Genomic DNA, 13,660 nt, shown 5'->3' with positions numbered 1-13,660 from the left:
CCGTCCTTAATTGATATTTTTGTAACACGCTTGGTTCCTGTCCGTTCTAAAAAGACTGATTTGCACTTTGTGCTTCATGATTTTGTTTTAGCTTTAATTTTAGATTCATGTAATTTCATATCTATTGTAGAAATCAGTTTGATTTCCGATGATTAAATCCCCCCTGTGGCAGTCTAAATCCATGGGTTCTAATACCGATTCCAATCTTCCCTTAACCATACTTGATTTCTCTATTCTTTCACCCCAAAATGTAGAGACTGTGAAAAAAAAAATTGACAGATCCAAGATCTTTTGTTCCATTTTGGTTTTAGATTTGATTTTCAGGTTTTATTTTGGTTTTGATCTTAATTAAATGTTTTGGTTTGAGATGTATTTTTCTCATTTGTTGTTGAACGATAGGTATTTTCTGTTGAATTCTGGGTGATTTCCATGGTATTGGTAATGATTTTTGGTTTGGATTTCGGTGGAACCTAGTGTTTTCCGATGGAGTCCGGCGTTTTATGGTTGAGGTCGGATTTTTCCGGCGAGTGGAGTCAGATTTTCCAGCAACTAAACATAAGGAGGCAGGGCAGGGGAGGGGAGGAGGGTACGATGGTGTGGGATCTTGAATCAAACAAATATATATTTAATTAATACACTTTTCATATTTAATTAATATATATTATTAATTAACTAATAATTTTAAAAAAGGTAAAAGAAACTAGTAAGGGCAAATCAGTCTTTTTAGAACGGACAGGGACCAAGCGTGTTACAAAAATATCAATTAAGAACGATTCGAGTTAAAAATAGTTCTTAGGGACCAAGCATGCAGATTACCCTAAACCATAGGGACCATCTGTGTAATTTACCCTAAAATGTTTGATTGTGGACTGACAATTTAAATGTAAGAAACCTTATTCGATCAGCAGGTTTTTTTGGTCTTTTTTATGTTTTTTTGAGTGAAATTTTGAAAACATCTTCTAATGCTCCTTGGTGCTTACTATTATTGTTATTGATAATTATAAATTTAGAAAAAAAAAAAAAAAACCCTTATAAATCTGTATTTGGTTATGTTTGAAATTATATAATAATAATATACTTTAGTCAATTTATTTTAAAGAAAAATAATAACAAATAGTATTTCTCGTTTATTACTTTATTTGTTAGGCATGCATTAAATCATTTTTTTTATCTCTGTTACAAACAAATATAAATATAACCATAAGGTAAAATAAAATTGCCAAGAAAATATAATTTCACTAAGCAAAATTTTCTAATTGGACACATGTAAAGTACAACTAGACGAATACGTCATTCATTTTAATTACCAAGAAGATGAACACATATTATGATCATTTGTGTTAAACTTTCCTTCGTTTATTCCATAATCCTCTTAACCGAGTAACTTTTATCCTCTAGCTTTTTCCAGTAGGTTGCCTCTATAGCAGTTACTTTAGCATTTTCGGTTGTTTATATTGGATTCTATGTTCACATAGAAAACTTCTAGCTTTCAGTCCTTAGTTCAAATCTTTACCTTTAGAATAGAATGATCATGCCTATCCCTCTTAGGTTGACTTGCTTTGCTTCGTTTGACTTTGATTTAAATAGAGTCTGAGCTCTGAGTAAGCTTTTGCTTTGATTCACTTGGTATCCTAAAATAAAGGGCTTGAAGTCGAGCTTTTGACTTAAGGCTTTAGTGACAGACTTGAATCACGGAGGGTGACAGATCAAGCAGCTACTTTAGCTGTTGAGAAACTTTTTAGCTCACTGATCCGATGTGATTGAATTCCCTAGGAAAGAAGGCAACTAGTTGAACGTGAAGGGCTGAATGAAAACAAGGGATGTCCAATACAACATTACCATAATGTTAGGGTGTTCATTTACGCATATATTTACATCACATAATCTTAATCTTGTCAACAAAACATTATACATCATACATGTTAGACTTCATATGATGGTATTAAATTTATAATAAAATACATTTTCGTAAACATGCAATTAAATTAAATTTTTTACAAAATTTTTTGAGGTATTTTGCAATAACAAAACTAGATACGGTAGATAAACATGTCAAAAATTTTACATTTAACATTTTTTTACATAAATTGAATAAATTATCAAACTTGAGTGATTTTTGGACAATATAAAACTTTTATGTGTTAAAAGTTGGCTGAACTCGCCTATTTTGTAATCAAATCCAAACTTAACTAGTGGTTATTTTTTGGGTCAAACTAGGAATTTTGACTTCAATCTGATTATGTCTAAGCAAAAAAAAACATTTGAGCTCAAATATGATATTATTCCATTCTAATACTTTTCAAGCCACGTATTTTGCATAACATGTCATAATTTCAATATAAAAACAAAAATGTTGTAGTAGAAACATGATGATGATGATGATGATGATGATGATGATGATGATGATGATGGGGTCAAAATTTTGCATACATTCTTCTTCAATTCTCCATTTCTGTAGTTGTCACACAACTTGCATCCTTGCTTTTTATCGTTAAAGCTTTTAGTTGCTTCTTCAGCTGCCTCAAACTTGTATCATTTAAATTCTTCTTAACATTCTCATCTCCATCACCTTCTTTTTCATTTATGTTTTCTTCATTCTCCTTGTTGTCTGAAGATTTATTGCCTTCTTTCATGAAAGACTCATGTGTTACTTCATCAACATCAACTTCCTCCATTAAAGATTCTTGTGTTTCTCCAAAATCAACTGTAATCACAACATAATAATCACAATCACTCTTATTTCCTTAACAAATTATCAATTTTAGATTGACAAGAATTTGAAAACTTACCCTTATTTTCGGAGATATTCTCATCTATACCCTCTGCAGTCATTACCTCATCGACATTATGATTATCTAACTTCAAGGGCTCTTTTGGAATTTCAGAGTTCAAATTCCCTGAAGAAACAAAAAGATTATATGACTCGATTCATGTAATAAGCATATGTGGAGTTATATCATATAAGAGATATGGAACTTACCATTGTACTCTGATTCTTCATTCTTCATCTCTGAAACAACACAGGGCATGCTTTCAGGTTTCAATATTGAAGGATCACTTGGGTTTTCGGTGTTAAATGAAAGGGCATTATCGTCAATATCATCAGCTTTGACTGTTTGTTCCTCTGCAACCATAAAAGTAGCATCCTGTTCCTTAACTGAAACATTCGGTGCTTCATTGAGATCAATTTTCTCATCTATGATCACCCATTTCTCTTCTGAATCATCATCTTCACATGGTTCTGAATCTGGTTTTAGATCTTCTAAATCCACATTCTCATGTTGCTCAATGATTTCATCTGATTTCACCTTTAAATCGTCTACCTCACCACAACAATCTACTTTCTTCTCTCCACTTTCAAGTGTAGTAGTGTCTACATGCACAACCTCCTTCTCATTCTTTGAATTTTCATCACTTTGATTACCCAAATCCTTCACTTCATCCAAAAACGAATCAAGTTTTATGGGTTCACTTCTTTCCCTGTCTATCACTTCTAGCCCTTCAGATTTCTTTGCAGTCAACCTTGTTGATCTTCTTGTGCTGTAAGCTCTCTGTACAGTAGTGTTAGTAGTAGTAGTAGTAGTAGTAGTCTCCTTCTTCAAAGCTTCTTGATGAGTTGATGTTGTAGTCCCCTTCTTTCTGATGCTGGAAACCATTGGAGTTTTCAGGAATTCGTTGACCTCTCCATCTAATTGCCTCCTCACTCCACGAGAAGTTGCCCTGCTCGCAGTCGCATGCAGAGACTCGGTTTCAGAATTATTAGCCTTTTGCCTAGTGGAAGTCCTACAGGTCGTGCGAGGAACCCTGACTGATGTAGCCTGAATTCTTTCAGGCGATTCATTTGACGATCCAATAGTTTCAGACCTTGAAGGATTCAAAAACTCTTCGATCCCTTCCACCTGATTGAATACAGGAAGCAACAACAGTTTCTAAATCAATATACCGAAACTTTATATGCATATAGTTGCAGAAGGAAATCATGGTAAAAACATTCTGAATTACACAGATAACGATCTTCTTCATAGTTGGGTAATAGAAACAAGGCGCAATCAAACAGATTTTAAATCGAATGCATCTATCTCAATGCGAACACAATACGAAAAAAATTGGATTACATTGAATAACTCTTTCTCACAAAAGATACGATAGCTCATAAAGCTTATAGTTTTAATTTTAACATCTGTACACTAAAAACAATGCTTCGCCATTAGCTGGAATCTGAGATTGGGTTTTTCAATACAAAATATTAATACAATAAGAAGATACATAATCAAATTGGATTGGAATGAATTAACTTACAGTCTCAAGAGATTTGAGAGCATCGACCATAGCAATGTTGGTGACATTAGCAGGGATTTTGTTGAGCTTGCAGAGAGCTTGAAGTTCTCTTCTGTTAAGGGTTTGGAAATCCATGAGTATTGAATTAGTGATCTGAATTAGAAAATTAGGGTTTGAATTGGAAGGACGTGGATCGAGTATGAGTGAGGAACTCAAAATGCGATGAGGAGGCGGTAAGCATAGAGGGATATTTATACGAGCAGCCCTTGTCCGTAGGGCGTCCTGTCGTATGATACCGTTACAGCGGGGAGATTTGAAAATTAAATCATTACTTAATCAGTAGATTACATGAATGGTCCTTGGCGTTTTTTGTTCGTAGCTTTTTTAAACTCAGACCCTTCTTATTTTGTTTTGTTACGATTCTGGTCCCTAATCAATTTAAAATGACAAATTTGTTTACATATATATATATATATATATATATATATATATATATATATATATATATATATATATATATATATATATATATTGAAACGACCCAAAAACACGACCCAGAAATTTTCGTTTTTCCATATAATCAAACCATAATATAAGTATCATAACATAAAACATACGCGATGTATTCCCAAAACATAATAAAATATTATGCGGAAAATTGTATCATACTACATCAATCCAAAACATCAAGAGACATCCCCAGGATAAAAGCTATGCTGCGGTGTGTGCGATGCTGTCACCCCGAGCTCTTCCCTTTGCTTGCGGAAGTACCTGAAACCAAAACTGAAACTGTAAGCACGAAGCTTAGTGAGCTCCCCCAAACTACCACATACCATACAATAACATATAAACACATATTGGGCCTTGCCCACTGCATCGGGCCGAAGCCCGGAAACTGCATCAGACCGAGTCCGGAACTGACTGGGACCTTGTCCCCTGCATCGGACCGAAGTCCGGAACTAACTGCATCGGACCGAAGTCCGGAATTGACTGGGACCTTGTCCCCTGCATCGGACCGAAGTCCGGAACTAACTGCATCGGACCGAAGTCCGGAACTGACTGGCTGAACATGGCATCGCATAACACATCAAATAGCATAACACATATACGACATGCCACATCGGGCCGTGGCCCGGAACACATAATACTTAACACATAAAACATAGCACACAAATCCTGTTCGAACCACGAAGGCATCGAACATACCTACTACTGCATCGGACCTAAATCCGGAAACTACTGCTAACTGAACGGGCCGGCATTGTGGCCTTAGACCCGTTCCTACTGGAAGGAAATTCACCTCGTAAGCTGGCTGCTGAGTGTGTGGCTCGGAAAGCTAACGGCGGCTGCTCCTGAATCTCCTCAGCTACAAGTCCATAAACACACTCAATCAAATACTAAACACTGCGCTTGGGGTAAAATGACTCTTTTACCCTCGGTCAAAGTCAATTCTCTTTTGGGCTGACTCGCCGAGTTGGGCCACCCAACTCGCCGAGTCCTACTCTCACTTTTCACTCTTACTCACTGCTACTCGTCGAGTCTGGCATCGACTCGACGAGTACCCTCTTGATCCAAGAACTCAGACAATCTTCATCCGACTCGCCGAGTCGGATGAACAGACTCGACGGGTTGTTCTTGATCCCAAGAAGATTGCCTTGGACTCGCTGAGTTGTATGAACATACTCGTCGAGTCCCTCCATCACTGAGTCTACTCTCAACTCGCTGAGTCCACTTCCTAACTCACCTCGCCACTCGACACTGATAAAACTGAAGGACTCGGGACTCGCGACCCGACTCGTCGAGTCGTTCTTCCGACTCGCCGAGTCGCCGCCATGCAACAGATTTTTACTTGATTTTGTTTGAATCCAATGCATACAATTGATAGATCTGAGTCCAATAAACTGTTTTACCACGTAAAGTTTCCAACTTTACGTGCACAACCTCATGAATAAGGGAAATAAGGCTAAAAGATGCATAAAATGGGTAGATCTATGGTTATCATGCAATATAACTCCAAAAAGACAGTAGATCTGGGCTCTACAACACCCCAACATTCAGATCCATAGATATATCTACTTAATAAGACGTTCATGCAAGTGTAAGGCTTGGAACAAGCATCAACTAGCTCTTAGGAGAGCTCTAATGGAAGTTTAAAGCATATAACAAGATGGAACTCCGAAAATACCTCAATTAACTCTGATTTGGCCTTGGATCTTTGCACTACAACACTTCTCCTTGCTACTTCCTTCTTCTCCTTCTTCACACCTTCACAAAATGGCACCAAAACACATATAAGCTCCTCAATGGAGGTTTGGGGCTCTATCACTGCGTTCTCAGGGTGAGGGAGGCGAGAATGGGGGCTATAAGGTGGTATAAATAGTGGGCAACCCGGGGATTTTAGGGTTTCACCCAGACAGATGGACTCGCCGAGTCGGGGATATGGACTCGTCGAGTCCCCGGCTCACGCGTGCCCTCAGACGCGACCCTACTCGGCGAGTCAGGCTAGAACTCTCCGAGTCCCTCTTGAAAAACTCACTAAAATTACCGATAAATCAACATACCGGGAACGGGTCGTTACATATATATATATATATATATATATATATATATATATATATATATATATATATATATATAGAGAGAGAGAGAGAGAGAGAAAGAAAGATAGAGAGAGAGAGAGAGTGGTTCAAATGAGAACCAAAAAAGGTTAAGAACCGTAAGAACTTCTAACTTTAGATATTTATAAAGGGTTTAGGGTAACCCTAAACCGTAAACCCTAAACCCTAAACCTTAAACCCTAACCCCTAAACCCTAAACCCTTTATAAACACTCTAAATCCTAAACCCTAAACCTTAAACCCTTTATAAACACCCTAAACCCTAAACCCTTTATAAACATCTAAAATTAGAGGTTCTTACGGTTCTTAACCTTTTTTTGGTTATCATTTGAACCTTTACCTATATATATATATATATATATATATATATATATATATATATATATATATATATATATATATATATATATATATATATATATTTGTTTATTTATTCAAAAATAATTAATAAGATGTGGCCATTTGGTAAAAAATAGTTGAAAAGGATAATAATAATAATAATAATATAAACACATTTTACATGGGTCAGGATTTACTCTTTAAAATTTTGAAATACATCAAGAAAAAATTATGGATGATTTTGTGCAAATTTAGATGTAATTTTGTTTGTTTTTTATGTTCATGACTATCTATTCTCTTTGTACCACACTACTACACATGTTTCTCACATCAATATATATATATATATATATATATATATATATATATATATATATAATACTAAGTTGATAGCTAGAAAAAGTTATGTTTGAAATTCTAGAAATTTCAGAGATTTGTTATGGATTTATCCTTAAAAAATAAAGGTAGAGGAGATCTCAAGAACGATCTTCAGATCATAAGTTAAGCTTCATTGAAAATGAATATTGTTTTCAAGAAAGCCAAATGATTAAAAATAACTTCTTTCAAAAATTAAGAAAACAGATCTTAAAATAAAGAAAGAAAATATATTCAGAAACGTTCGCTCAAGATTTAATATTTTGAATACGTTAAAAAAGAAAAAAAAACGAAATATTTTACTTCGTTAGTACAAAAGAAATGTTTGTCGACATAAAAGATACTACATGATATGTTTATCTACCACTATTAACCAAAGAACAGATAAACAATAACCTAAACGATATTCCCACAAAAATAAGATCTAAAATTAGAATGATCAACATTGGAGCAGTAAAAATTCTAATCAAATCTCAATTTCATGAAGGAATTAATTCTCCAACAAAAATGGCCTTGGTTGATGATAGAATCAATCATTGACAAGATTTGTAACATCCATAAAATTCGAGCCAATTTAAAACTTTTTAAATCATTAAAAACATTCAATTATTACAATTTGTTTTCAAGATAATTTAAACATCAAGTTCCAAAAAATCATAATCATCAATCGAGTAAGTGTACGGTCACGCCTAGATCTGGCAATTTCATACATGACACGAACACGATACGAGTTTTCCGTATATGTGTTTTAGAAATTCGTGTTTCATGTTTATTCGTGTTTGACACGTATTTTAAATTCGTGTTCGTGTCTTACACGTTTCAAATACGAATTTATTTGTTTAGACACATATAAGACACGATAAAATTTGTGTTGACACGTGACACGTATAAACACATATATATTTTAGGGTTAAATTTTATATGTATAAAATACTAGGGACCGATTACATAAAACATAAAATCGTGTTTATTTGCATGTTATTGTCATCCTAGCTAAAAAGACATTAAAATCGTGTTTATTTGTGTATTCGTGTAACATGGTTAAAAAAACGTGTCTATTCGTGTCGTGTCACACGAATTTTTTACGTGCCGTGTTCGTGTTTGACACCCCAAACACGTTTTATAATTCGTGTCGTGTAAATTCGTGTCTGACACGAATACACGACACACAGATACAGATTGCCAGGTCTAGTCACGCTTTCGCCTTCCCGCGGCCATCCGCTGAACTTGAAACAATAAACTGAAATTGTAAGCCCGAAAGCTTAGTGAGTTACCCCAAAATATCAATGTCACACCGATAACCATATCATATAAAAATCTAAGCAAAAGAACAGCCATGCATCTCGAGTCTACAGTTTGACTGGTCCGCCCGCACTGGGCTTTTAGTCCACCTGGTCCACTCTTTAAGTCTACAGTATGACTGAACCACTCACATTGGGACTTCGGTCTATCTGGCCCACTCTCCGAGCCTCGACACATCTGGACCGCCCTCTCGGGGCCTTTAGCCTATTCGGACCGCTCGTCGAGCCTTCGGCCTGACTAAGTGCCCTCCTGGGCCTGCAGTCTATCTGATCCGCCCTAAGTATGTTGGCCTACAACACGAAGCAGGACCCGCCTCAACCCAACCCCCATACCAATCAAACAATCATGTACATGTAAACATCATACGCTAAAATGTATATAACAAATAATCATATTGATCTAACAGATCACTAGCATAGCAATCATCCTATAACCAGGATACCGACCTAATTGGTCACTAACACAACATCATCCTATATACCAGGATACCGACCTAAACTAGGTCACTAACATAATACCATCCTAACTACCAGGATGCAGATCTAGCAAATCAATAAACATATCAAGCAAATATCTGGATACAAATCCAATAAAGGGTCGGCTTTGGTGCCTTAAACCATGTTGATATAGTGAGGATAACTCACCTTGCAATGCCGAACTGAACCACAAAATCACGCTCCCGAAACACTGCCCAAACTCCAACAACTATAACCACCAATGATCCAATTTTATAAATACCCATTTACCAAAAACGCTCAAAAGTCAAACATGGTTAACCCTGGTCAAAGTCCAAGTGAACAATCAAGGTCAACAGTCCATGTTGACCCAACTTGTCGAGTCCAACTACTGACTCGTCGAGTTCCTCCAAAACACAGAAAACTGCAAAATCCCCGAGTCAACTCGTTGAGTTTCCCTATCAACTCGTCTAGTCTACGCATGTCTAAATGCTGGGAAGAACCCTAACTAACTCGTCGAGTTTTCTTACTGACTCGCTGAGTCCATGCAAACCAATAAAGGTAATCTTCAACCGACTCATTGAGTCAACCATGCAACTCGTCGAGTCTCGTTCAATCCATCACTCAATCAAACGACTTTAAGCTGCTCCACAACTCTAAACAGTAGATCAATGCTCCTAGGGTGTTGTTATCACGTAACACTGCTAACTTTATGTGCATGCAAGGTTTTATGAAGCTAAAACACTCATAACTAGCATTAGGAAAAGGTTTTGAACATGAAGGAGGGTTAGGGCTTCATAAAGCTTAAGGCTTTATGTCCGTAAGGCAGTGGGAAGTCAAGATCTGAAACTATGCCCGTGTGACAAGCTCAAATCCGAGAGTGACCCCATCATGCCCTAGAAATGACCATTCTTATACCAAAAAGGGAGATCTAAGCAATGAAATGCAAAGGTGGTAGCTTTATACCTCAATCTTGTTGTCACAACACTGGAAATGTTGGATCTACAAGCTCTTCCTTGTTCCAAGCTCTTAACTCCTCAAGAAATGCTCCAACACACTCTCTTTTGGTCTCATACACTCAAGAATATAGACTAGCTATCTATTTGGGTTTCTATGGACGTGAAGGTGACAAGGGAGGCTGAGGAGGAAAGTTAAGGACCTTTAAATAGGGTGCAAACCCTAAAATTAGGGTTTTCACTTTCCAACACGTACTCGTCGAGTCAGGTCCTCAAACTCGTCGAGTAGGGTCTAAAATCCACGTGGTGGATTTGGTCACTACTCGGCAAGTTGGCCTATATACTCGTCGAGTTGCCTTTGAAACATGACTCTTAGAGCTTTAAACTAATATTGGGAAATTGGGATGTTACAAGATTGTATTCTTGGTGCAGCCAAAGGAAATCTAGCTTACCGAAAATTCATGTTTTCAGTTTATCCTAAAGTTGCCTTAGATCCGAAATCAACGAACTTAAATGAGGTTTTATTTTTTATTCATCACTTTGAAAGAAGTGATCTCATGAATCTAGGAGATAAACCCTTCATAATAACCTACCTCATATGATATGCATTGACAAATAGTTATCATAGCTAGACTATAAAAAAGAAGAATACATAAAAGTTGAAGATGTATTCTAAAAAATAGGACATGTCAAAGATAAAAAAAAAAATTGTGACATAGATCCTTAAGATAACTCTTGGTCTTTAAACATAGCCAGAAACAAAAAAGCTTTAGGAGAAAAGCTACCACTTAGAATCTCAATAAACTCTCTTCATATAGGTGAAATATTCAAATCTTTGGAACATACTCCAAGAAATATACTCAAAAGCATAAGAAATATGTATTTTAGAGTTGATAATTTAAATTAAACGATCAACCAACTAAGGATGTGTTTGGCGCGCCACAGCTAGCTAAAAAGCTAGCTTATTGTTCGAGCTTTTTTAAGTTGTCGTGTTTCGCAAGCCAAAAAGTAGCTTATAAGCTAGCGTTTTAAAGAACTACTTAGACTAACTTTTTAAGATCTTTTTAAAAATTTTCCAAATGTACCCCTTAATTAATTATAAAAACACATTCTTTTAAATGTCCTTTTATGTCATTTCACATTTTCAACTAGTTTTACCAAACATCATTTTTTATCAGCTAGCTTTTTAGCTATTAGCTAGCTTTTTATTTAACAGCTAGCTTGTCAGCTAACAACTAGCTTTTCAGCTAGTACGCTAAACATAGCCTAAGTGAAGTAATCAATGAGTAATATAGACCTTCCTCATATTTAAAAAAGGGTAAATCATTGAGACTTAAAAATCTTGATGATCCTACTAAAAAAAGAATATGCTTTTTCTTCTTTATGAAAAGTAGACGTTCAAACCCTAGCTAACCTTTGTAACAATATAAATCAGATTGTCGCAAGATGATGGTTAAATACACTCAAAATAAATCACTTTTTTGGAATTTAAAAATATATTTCTAAAGATATATCACAAAATAATAAACCTTTCAATCAATTTAAGAAAGATTTATGTCTTGCCCTTTAAAATGGATGAGAAATTAATAACAATTAGTTTGATTTTTTTTTACTTGGTTAGAAAAAATAAACAACATAATAGAAAATTACTCAAAACTACTATAAACTTTTAATAAAATTTCTAAAAACTTCGATGATCTACTAAAAGAAGTTGCCCATAAAGCTGTTGTTACATACCAAATGAAAGATTTTAATCTTAGATTAAAAGAAATGCAAAATCAAATGAAACAACTTATGGGATGAAATCTATGGCTGACATCAAGGAATCACTTAATTAATTAAATGAGAAAGTTGAAAAACTATCTGAAAAGATCAATCAAATGATTAACCAAGGCTTAGTAACTACAAACCAATTAGAAGCCATCGTTGCTAAAATTATTAATGAAACACAAAAAGTACTTCAAAAATGTTCTTGCAACAAAAAAAATTGTTGAAATAATCAATAAAACTACTACGGTTTTAGATGTTAAAACTGAAGATAAAAAGTCATTCAATGGTAAGTACTCGTACCCTAATGATAATGTAGAAACTGAAGAACTAGGATCATAAAGGAATCCTAGTTCTATGTTATGGCCTAAAGACTACTTTAAGTCAACATGATAAATTATTTATCTAGAGTAGAAAAATTCTTCTGGGATAACTATGAAGATGAAGAATTAATAATCAATGGATCAAATGTCTCGATTATTGATCAAGCTCTTAGGTTACTATATCCTGCTGAATCTAAAGAAAATGATACATTAAACTTAGAAATCTATACATTTGAGGAATTTAAACAACTTTTCCACTTCGATGAAATGATTAACATCATAGAAGAAACATTTGACAAAGAAACTTTTGTATATATTTCAGAAGAAGAAGTAGAATCTCCTTCTTATGATATAGAGCCTAACTTTGAGATGAATAAGACCGAACCACATTTGGATCATCCTGGAGAATCTTCTTTTCAAGGTAAAAGAAGAGAAAGACCTAAAACTGAACAAGGTCATAGAACTAGCTCTATGCCAGATCTTCCCACTGGAAATCTAAACCAATTCGGTACAAACATTCTCAATATTGACAACATTTAAACAAATAGAAAAGAACTTATCGACAGATGGACTTCGAAAATAAGTCTAATCATTTAGACTAACAAAGAAAATTATGCAACAAAAGAATTTATCCTTTTATTGTTTGGCCATAAAACATCAGGAATAGTTCAAAATTTATCAAAAGTACAAATTGGATTAGTTATAACTCAATGACTATATTCCAAGACATGCTTGATGCCATCTACATGATGTCCTTTGGTATAGATCTTATAGAAGAAACTGGTATAAGATCTATATGGATTTAACTCACCTTTTAGGGTTAAATGTCTCAATAACTTCTTTTAACTTAACTTGGACAAAAGTTATTTCCTAGGATGAAATCTATTCCACATTCTTGTTGGTATATAGAGGGCGTATGGAAGATTTCTCTGGTAAGTCTTAACTATAAAACAATACATTTTTTGTTGATAATTATAGGTCCGTTTGTTGTAGAAACCTTTATAGGTTTTGGAGTGTTAATCCAATGTTCTTTGGAATAATATATTTACTTGCGATACAAAGACTGACTCATGTATCAGTATAACAATAAGCAATCCATCTTCAATTCACTATTTACGACACTTTGTTGTATAGGATTGAATGCGAAACTTCAAAGGGTCATCATACAAAGTCAGATTTAAGCGTTCCTTATATCTCCAAGATCATCATCACAACTACTTCAACTTTCATTAAGGCTATTATCTTAAA

At 35.0% G+C, this 13,660-nt stretch overlaps 1 protein-coding gene across 1 annotated transcript; it reads right to left on the bottom strand.

Annotated features, from left to right (window-relative positions):
- Window positions 1–2,260: 2,260 nt before the first annotated feature.
- LOC145035138 (uncharacterized) lies at window positions 2,261–4,525 on the bottom strand. Its single transcript, XM_078983730.1, has 4 exons — window positions 4,300–4,525; window positions 2,981–3,899; window positions 2,790–2,897; window positions 2,261–2,704 (listed from the first exon to the last, which is right to left on the bottom strand). The coding sequence occupies exons 1-4, from the start codon at window positions 4,411–4,413 to the stop codon at window positions 2,439–2,441; spliced, it is 1,407 nt and encodes a 468-aa protein (XP_078839856.1). The 5' UTR covers window positions 4,414–4,525; the 3' UTR covers window positions 2,261–2,438.
- Between the last annotated feature and the right edge of the window lie 9,135 nt (window positions 4,526–13,660).

The sequence above is a fragment of the Lactuca saligna genome, chromosome 3 (genome assembly GCF_052625555.1).
Source record: "Lactuca saligna cultivar CGN05327 chromosome 3, ASM5262555v1, whole genome shotgun sequence".
In the NCBI taxonomy this organism is placed as follows: domain Eukaryota; kingdom Viridiplantae; phylum Streptophyta; class Magnoliopsida; order Asterales; family Asteraceae; genus Lactuca; species Lactuca saligna.
The sequence above is the reverse complement of the archived record's forward strand: the minus strand, read 5'-3'. Positions and strand labels throughout refer to the sequence as shown.